Raw genomic sequence first — 9,265 nt, 5'->3', positions numbered from 1 at the left:
TTCACTTACTGTTAAATGCTTATATTGAGTGGGTCTCCAAAGTAATGAGAGGGCACAGGAAGCTGACTTCTTTTTCTGCTTATAACAGGCTTGATAGATCAGCTAAATTAATGGGGTGGGTGAAGTTTATGTGACTATTGCTTATACTTGAAACTGCACAGTAGCAGAAACATCAGGGAAGGAAAGACTTGATTTTCCAGCCTTTAATGCTAGCAATTATGAGAAGTAAATAAAAGCATTTCTGCATTGCAAGTACTGTGGTTATCCTGAAAAACCACATTTCTCAAAAGCACTGACTTTTGGCTTTGCACCTCTCAACTTTACAAGGTGCTCTCATCTGGATCAAGTGATGCTGTTACATGTATGAGTGAAAAGCTGCTTCTTGCCATTCTTGTTGTCCATAGTCATCACTTATCTGCATGTTTTGCTTTTAATTATGACCGGGTGGCATTTGTCATGCAGTTAAGGTACTGTTAAAAGAGTGCCTGTCCTGAATGCACACAAATGTGCTCCTGCTGCATTGGAATCTTGTGAAACACAGTGATTCTGCCAGGGGACCACAAAAGTGTTCATGGCACAAAGCAGGAGTAGTTCAAACAGTTTCCTCCTGTAACACACCATTTTCCCCTCTTCAGATGCTGGAGCTTATTGATAAAAATCATGTCTCTGATATTTGGTTTTCGCCGTGTTCCTAAATCAAAAATTTGGTTGGGCCTTCCCTAAATTGCTGTTGCCTCTGAGCTGTTGTTCAGCTAGTGAAAACAGGCAGGACCTTGGAGAAGCACCTCTGTGAGTTATTGAGAATAAAGGTAGCAGAAGCTATGAACGACATAGTGAAAAAAGCGAAAGGCAGGTGAAGATGTCATGGGCTGTGTGTGGTCTGTGGTACAGTACACTGTTGTATGTCTGTTGTTGAACCTGGGCTGCACTTGAGCTGGTACTTCTGGAACACAAATTGTCTATGGCATAACTTGTTTTGGTTTGGGCATGGTGTCTAAGGGGCTTTAAAGACAGCATGTTCTCTCTTACAGCACATAGAGACATCTAGTCTCTCAGCACATCTCTAGGATAAGCATAGTTACTTTCATATGATATAGAAACAGAAAAGGTTTATTTTACATACATATTCCAGGAAAAGTCTGCCTGCAGTTGATTTCCCAAGCCCCGGGGCCTGGCTCCACCCATAGCACCATCTTCCCTTTTCACAGGCTTCGCTTTCAAAAATATTTTCAAAGAAATTGGCATGGGCAGAGCCGAAAAGGAAAACGATGGGAAGCAACAACCGAGGCGGTTGTCCGCTTTCTGAAGCAGGGCACCAGGTGTCTCCCGGGGCTCGCTGCCTCCCGGAGGCGGCGTCCCGGGGCTGCCCCGCGCCCTGAGCGGTGCGGCCCCGCTGCGCTGCGGTGCGGTGCGAGCGGCGGTGCGGGGCGCGGGCTCGGGCGGGGCCGGCGCGGCATTGGCCGCGGCCGCTGATCTGCATTGACGCCAGCGCGGGCCGGAGGTCAGCGGCGCCGGGCGCTGCATTGGCTCGGCCGGAGCCGGGGCCGGGGCCGGGGCGGCGCGGGGGGAGCCGGGGCGGGGCGGCGCGGGGCGGGCGGGGCGCGGAGGGGCCGCGGCCGCCGCCGAGGAGCATCAATAATAACAAGGTGAGCGCGGCGCGAGGGACGGCGGCTGCGGGGAGCCAGGCATTTCCCTGCTGAGGGATGCAGACACCACGGCCCCGGGAACCAGAGCTCTCGCCGCTGCAGCCCTTGCCGCCGGGATGGGACGCTAGGATCGTTCTCCTTCTACTTCTCGCTCTTTTTGATTTTTCTCGCCCTTTTTTTTTCTTATTATTTTTTGATTTTTCCCCTCTCGCCGTCTCGCATCACTTCTCTGCCCAAAAAACCAACCGCATCATGGAGGCCCTTTGATGCGTCCGCCCGCCGCGCCGGCTGCCCCCGCGGCTGAGGGAAGCCCTCCGGGCCGTGCCCCGTCCCCCGAGGGGGCTCCCCGCGGCCCGGCCCGCCCCTGCCCCGCGGCGCTGAGCCGGGATGCCGCTGCGGCGGCCGGAGAGCCCCGCTGCCGCCTGACGGGGGGCTCTTCCTTCCTTCCGACGACGGGAACCTGAATGTCACCCCCGCGGCGGCCGCCCGCCCGCCCGCGACCGAGGCGGCGCGGGACGAGCCCAGCGCGGCGTGAGGAGCGCAGCCCGCTCCCCGGGGCGGCCGGGCGGCTCTCGCTCTTCGCTGGTATTTTTTAATAAATCGTTGGGGTTTTTTTTTATTTTTGGCCCCAAAGCACACCCCAAAGCGCACCCCCGGCACAGCGCAGCGCCGAGCGGGACCGCGAGGAGTGAGCGCGGACGCGGAGGTGGGGAGCGGCCCCCGGCCCGGTCCCGGGTTAATCGGTAACGCGGAGCAAGCCCGGGTGGAAAATGCGCCGTGCTCCGGGCTCAGGGGAGGAGATGGTGCCGTGCCCCCGGCCGCTCTGAGAGCCGAGCCGACGCCGAGGTGTGTGTGGTTTGGGGCTTGGGGTTTTTTTGTTATTTTTGCCTTTTTTTTTGTTGTTTTTGCCTTTTTTCTCCTCTTTTTTTTTTTCCTGCTTTCACAAGAAGGAAAGAAAACATTACCAAGATTCTCAGATGGCTTAGACAAATTAATAATAATCTGTGAAAATACGAAGTCGACCGGTTCTTGATTTCCCCCTTCCCTCCCCTCCAGCTCCCCAGCCCACTGCTGAGATTGAGCTAAAAGGACCTGTTTCCTGGAGGACGAGGAGAACAGACACGTTTCTGGTGGTGTAGAAGGGACCGATGGCAATGCTTCAGAGTGTAGCGGAGACGCAGGAGAAAGATTCAACTTGTTAACAAAAAAAATTAAGCAGGGGGAAAATATCAACGGGAAGGAAAGATATATATATACATATATATATACACGTATATATATATATACAATTTAGAAGTATTCCCCAGGTGGCCACAAAGCATGGGCTGTGTTCCAAGCACCAACCTCTCTGACAGCAGAGTGATCTGTCACAGTAGCAATGAGTCTGAGGAGTACAATTTCCCTCACCAGACCAACACAACCATGTCTCAACAGCAAGGCAACCCCGTCCCAGGATTATTCATTAAATGCTACAACACATCCACTTATGAGGCGAGGACTAATTCCTCTAAGAAAGACAAGAGGGAGAACAGCCAGAGCATGGAGGCAGAGGCCCAGACCGGCAGATCCAATGTTAAGGTAAAAAGGGTGCTAAACACGAGCACTGTTTCTCTCAGAACAGGAGCTTGGCTGTAGCGGTTCAGCCCAAGGACTCTCCGGCCGCTGTGCGGGAGCTTTTCCTGGCTTGGGCTTTACTTTCGTTTATAAACTAATCAGTGTCTTGGCGACTTTGTGGAGGTACCCAAGCCTCTTTCTTCACTCCACAAAATGAGTTTTCCTGATTCCGGGAAGGAGAGCGGTGTCGATTGTCCTCGTGGATGGCTGGAGCCGGGTCGGCTGGGGCGCGGTGGGGCCGCGCCGTGCGGGGGATGCGCGGAGCCCCGCGATGGTGCCGGGCCGTCCCGCGGCGCTCTCCGTGCTTGTCCCCTCTGCAAACAGGGGCAGATCGCTTTTCATACCTCTTCCATTTGGAGAGGTGAAGGGAGAGCGGCAGCGTGTTTTGCTCTGGGTACTGATTTACATTAACAACTTGTTGACCTTGTCTGTTGCTGCAAATAGGGATTTTTTTTTGCGGGTTTTTTTCCGTGTGTTTGCGCCCATACTTTAGAGGCACAACACAAGACTGTATGGAGTTGACAGACACATACTGAAGAAAATTGTGATTTGTGATTATTTTCTTGGAAGTGAGACAGTGGTTCAGAGTGCTTGTTTGTCTGTTTGCTTTTTATCTGCTTATTTATGGGTTGTACTTTCGCTCCTAATGTTATAGGTTTGGATTATATCTTTGCTCTTTTTTTTTTTTTGGAAACTATTTTTTATTTTGTAAAAATGAGTAGTTGCAAATGTAAGAAAAAACACATTGTAGCAGCCCTGGGGATATTATATAACATGGCTGATCTCTTCTGGTTGCTGTGATAAGAACCGAGACACACATGTTGTAAATATAAGACACGGGCTTGAGATGCAAGTGAGATCTAGCTGAATGTCAAGTGCTTTGCAGACTAACAGAAAATCTAATGATTTGTTCTTTTCTTAGGGTTTTTACTTGCTTATTAAGACAACTTCTAGAGTATTGACCTGGAATAATTTACTTCAATTATGTGGGTGATTTTCTTTGATTGTTTTCCTTCAGATTTGGTAATCTTTGGTCATAGTTTAATAAGTTTCATAGTTTAAAAAAGTCTTAAAAATTAGCAATACTTTGAGAGTAGTGAGCTGGGGAGGAATTAGCAATACTTAACTAAGAACATGAAGCTGAGTGGTGGTGTACTAAACTCAATTTCAGTGTTAAGAGCCCTGCACAGGAAATGAACTTTACGGCCCTGTTCACACGCGATAGATGAGCTCACGGCGTGTTTAACACAGCAGCCACGCTGAGCAAGCTTCAGCTGTCATCTAAGTCCTGACAGTTGTTTTGCTGGCTGAATTTGTAATAGGGATTATAACTGAATGTTACAAAACCTGAATCAAAAGTAGTCTTTTCAAATTTTTGTTCTGTGAATTTGTCTTGTGTGATTGTTTAAGGGGAAAAAATCCCTCAAACCTGTTTCCAGAAGCATGTGTGGGAAGCAATCTTAATTTAGTTAAATTTTGTTGTTCACCTTCAAGAACTTTGTACAAATTCTTGTTACTAGGTTTGGATAATTCAGCCAGACTCCATAGGTTGCTGTTGGTTTGTATGCATGCTGTCATCTCATTGACAGCCACTCAGATTTTTATCACTCAGTCACATTTTCTGCCCCTGTCATCACTCTTTAGCACAGTTCTGTGAAAGATGGGTTCTGAGAAATGAAAATGGAGCTCTCTTTGTGATCAGTTGAATACAAAATCTGTTGGACACATCACATCTACATTATTTTCATGTGCAAAACCCTGTAATAATCTTTAGAGCTGTCAGGCAGCATGGTATTTCTTTCTCTGCATTTATCATTAGTGTGTGTAGTAGGACCAGATTTGCAGTGCTAGATAACTGTGCTGTCTCAGAGATTGTGCTGGAGTGAGGGATCACTGCAGAGCAGTTCTCACAGCCCAGTGAAGTTTGGAAAGAGTGAGAAAATTGAAAACAATGTGCAGGAGCCTGAAATTCCTGAAGGCAAAAGGATCATTGGGCAGGATGTTGTGCTGTTTTGTAATTAAAAGGATTTTTGATTTGAGGAAGAGCTGTAAGAGTTAGGGTGCTACTAAGAACCATTGCTATTTCTTGGAGTGTGTAGTACACTCTTTATGGCCCCGGGGATTCCTTCACACAAACATGAAATGCTGCAAACCTGGTGTGCTTTGGGCACTGGTGGTGTCACCCAGAATTTGTGTGAATCGCCAGTAATCTGCCTGAATGACATTTTTACTTGGTTTCAGGGTGCTTTAAGTTGTCGTATATTCTCAAATTAAAGCCAACAGAATGCTGTGTTAGAGCTATGAACAAAACTTGGCCTGTGTGTAAATTTCATGTTTTCACTTTGGCTGGCATTAGTGTTAAGTTCATTAAAACACGGATAGTTTTAATAGTGCAATAATATTTACTATTATATTACTATTACTGAATCAGTTTGCTAGCTATAGTGCACATTTTTCAAGTCAGAAAATGTATCAAAAAGAAAAAAAAGTCCCATGTTAGTTGTAAAATGGCATTATATCTATTGCTAACTAGCCCCTGACTTACTCTGGTTTTGTGTTAGTGTCTTGTTATATCTTTCTCCTGGCCAAATAGCAGAGGGTTATTTTCTGGATGGGTGGTGTGAGCATAGTGTATCTTGTGATTTGCATCAATTTATAAACTGTAGCTAAAAAAGTGATGTGTTGTTTTCTAGTATGGGGAACCTTAAATTAATCCACTCAAATTTGCAGAATAATCCTGAAAGTGTGTGTGAGCAGAGGTAAATGCTGTAATACCCACTTCTGCTGTGTATGAATATGGTGACAATATGTGAGAAATGGAAGACCTCTTTTAGGTCATGGCACCTCTATCTCCCTCCTTAATTAGGATTTTCATATGTGGCTTTTATTTGACAATTATGAGCATCTCGGATTAAGTGTCATATTTAAACAGTGAACCAGCCATGGAAGCTCTTCCTTGATTTTCAATGTATTGCCTCTGCAGATGAAACCCTGTACTAGTGAAAGATGAGCAGGACTTGGATGCAAGGACTGGGCTTTGATTATTCAGTGCTACATAAAGAATGTCAAATTACGCTCAACCAGTACTGTTACAAAGAGGAGATTCCCTGATTTTTGTTTTAACTCTAAAAATCTCAAGGAAGTGGACTCAAAATTGTGACAGTCTGTCCTTTTCATATATATTAGTTATGATTTTCAGATATTTTTGTAGTTGAATTTGTGATAACAGTACTTGGATTTATAGAAACCTGCTTAAACACCATTAGAATAACTGTTTAATCCATAACATAAGTGGAGTAAATGCTGAAAGGCATAAGGACTTCTTGGTGTTTATTTAGAATTGGCTGGGATATTCATAATCAAATGCTATCCCAACATCCTGTGTGTGTGTGGCTCTTCTCCAGCACATTAATATACACTGTAGCACCTTGATTTTGCTCTGTCATTCTTTTACGTATGTAAGATTTCCTTCCTCTTTCCTTGAGGAACTCTCCCTGTTGGTACATTTAATACAGAAATATGTGCATTTGGGTGCAAGGGGATCAGAGAGTACATCCACACTTCATTTGTTTGAAATTAAAATGACTCCCAAGTCAGAAGGACCAAATGTGAAATAGTCTTTTGGTTTATCAGCTGATGAGGGGCAGCCAGTTTCAATCCATGCCCCTACAGCCAGTAAGTTTTCTGCATTCAAGCCCTGAAATTGCCTGTGAATTTTGCAGCCACTGCAAGCCCGTGTTGCATAATTCTGCACAGGCTGTGTGCTCCATGGCACCTGCAGTGCTCAGTGGATCTCATCTCAGCAGTTAGCAGCACGTTATTTAGTCCATTAAGCTGTCTGCTCTTTTCCTCCCTGTCTGGTAATTCCTTTCCCTCGGAACACACGAGCACTCCCTCCCTTTGATACTCCCACACTTTCTGTCCATGCTTCCACTGAGGCCATCCACCCTCTCCTGAATCCTCCCTGTTCCCACTGAAACTGTCCTCAATCATTTCCCATCCCCATTTCCCTCCCACTTCCACTGACGTCAGCTCTCCTGTACAGAGATCCTTGCTTGCACTGAGGATCCTTCCCACGCTGACATCCATGAACTTTTCTCAGTCATTAGGGCTCCAGACTTTCAGACTGATACTTTTAATGCTGTTGTTGTAAAGGCATGAACTCTTTCTCCAGGGGATGGGAGTCTAATTTTTAAATTGTATGAAGTGAAGTGGTGTAGTAACATGTGAGCTGGGCTCATGTTTAGGTCTAATTTTTATCTTTTTAAGTTTCTTGTGGTTTGTTATGTAAATTGGAAAAAACCCAAACTATAAATCACTCACATTATATAGATGGCTACACTACAAAGACAGCATAAGCTGTGGTTTCAATTTTCAAAGCATTATTATTGGTACCTCTTCTTGTCATGCAAACCAACTCATGCAAAATGTGTCACTGCTTCTGAGGACAATTCTTGGTGTGCCTGAGATGAGCAAGGTTAGACCCTGAATTTTTGGAGTATTTTCTGCTGGTAAAAACTTCACTGAAACTCAGCTGAAAATTCTTGTGCCTTTTCTGCTGTTCTTCAGTGCTGCTGTCTGAGTTTGCTCTGTGTCTTTTCCCTGGCCATTTTATGTAGTTAAGTACTAAGCTTTTCCTTTTCTGCCAGCTGAATCTGCTAATAGAGGAAGTATTAAAACCAAGCCTTTATTTCTCTTTAGTTCTAGATGTTTTTCTTACTGTGTTGTACCTTTTGTATTCTTAATTGTATGGCTCAGATTGAAGTGTAAGTACATTTACAGTGAGAAATTTTCTACTTGTAGAGTGTACTTATAAGCCAGGCAGAATAACAGGAGGTGATGTATTAATGAGTTTTTACCATTCCCAATATTACATGTGGTGTGAAATTCCAGTGCAAGTTAACAGCTTTGCCTTGCTATTTAATATACAAGCAATTCAGATTTTACATTCAAAATGCTAAGTTTAAGTATAAATTAAAGGTACAAAATGGTTACACCCACTTGCAAATACTTCTTATTCAATGAATTGTAGGTTGGAGGACGCTTACAATCTGTGTGACAATGAAGAATGTTTTATTAAGAAAGTTGCTCATGGTTCATTTGAATCTAAGAAAAAAATACTGTTTGGAAAACTGTTCTGCTTTCCATTTTGCATGCTTTAATATTTGTTCCTCATGTTAAAGTAAATGTCCATGTCAAGAAAGGGAGAGGTATTTGAGTGAGAATTATTTTTAACATCCATTGAAATTGTTATATCCAGCAGTCGCCACTACCAACAGTGATAAATAGCTGTTTTGTTTTAGTATTATATGAACATTTGTTCACCTCTCTTGGCTGTCACATTGAGAAAGGACTCCAGAATTGGCTTACTTAAGCAATAGTAACAATACACTGAAAATATTCCACTTTTTGAGCAGTTGGAATCTCAACTGACTTTCAAATGAGTCCTCAAAGAAGAAATAAGTGTTTTGAGATATGGACAGCTAAAGCTTTTATAGCTCTCAGCAAGAAGTGAAAGAAGCTTAAAGCAAATATGATAATGAGCAGAGTGGCCTCAAGGTGAAATAGTTTCAATACAAGATTTACATTGTCATTTTATAAGGGGGCCACAGAAGCACCTGCACACAAAGGAGAACATTTTAGCATTGTGTTCTGTTTTGGTGGTGTATATGGATATAATATGCCCGCACTGTAAATTGCTTTACCAGCCATGGATGGAATTAAAACATTGTTAGCAATGTTTCCAAGGTTGCACACAGAGCATGATTTCACGTCCCAAACTCAGTTTTCCATGTGAATTTCAGTGTTTTTATATATAAGACACATTCATCCAGTGGAGGTTCAATAGGAATTGGCTTGGTCCCATGGCATTCTACACATTGCTATCTGCTCTTTGGGTAAAATAATTAGGTATCATCATATAACTGTAATTTAAATTGGCACAGGATGACAAGACACAAATTGAATAGCTTTAATGTGCATGACATACTAAATAGTTTTATTGC

General features: G+C 44.3%; 1 protein-coding gene across 12 annotated transcripts in view; it reads left to right on the top strand.

Moving 5' to 3' along the window:
• Nucleotides 1–1,227: 1,227 nt before the first annotated feature.
• Nucleotides 1,228–9,265, top strand: part of PDE8A (phosphodiesterase 8A) — a 126,682-nt gene continuing 118,644 nt past the window's right edge. For 8 of the 12 annotated variants that reach the window (XM_071441417.1, XM_071441419.1, XM_071441420.1 and 5 more), the window contains exon 1: nt 1,565–3,224. In XM_071441417.1, coding sequence (XP_071297518.1) covers nt 2,967–3,224 — 258 coding nt within the window. In that variant the 5' untranslated portion in view covers nt 1,565–2,966. Of the gene's footprint in view, nt 1,502–1,564; nt 3,225–9,265 lie in introns of those variants that run through there. The other 4 variants (XM_071441423.1, XM_071441424.1, XM_071441428.1 and 1 more) reach the window with 4 other exon arrangements.

Source organism: Agelaius tricolor, unplaced genomic scaffold (assembly GCF_023055355.1).
Source record: "Agelaius tricolor isolate 1412-34295 unplaced genomic scaffold, bAgeTri1.0.p SCAF_16, whole genome shotgun sequence".
Classification (NCBI taxonomy): Eukaryota; Metazoa; Chordata; class Aves; order Passeriformes; family Icteridae; genus Agelaius; species Agelaius tricolor.
Note: the sequence above shows the minus strand (reverse complement) of the source record. Positions and strands in the feature narration are given on the sequence as shown.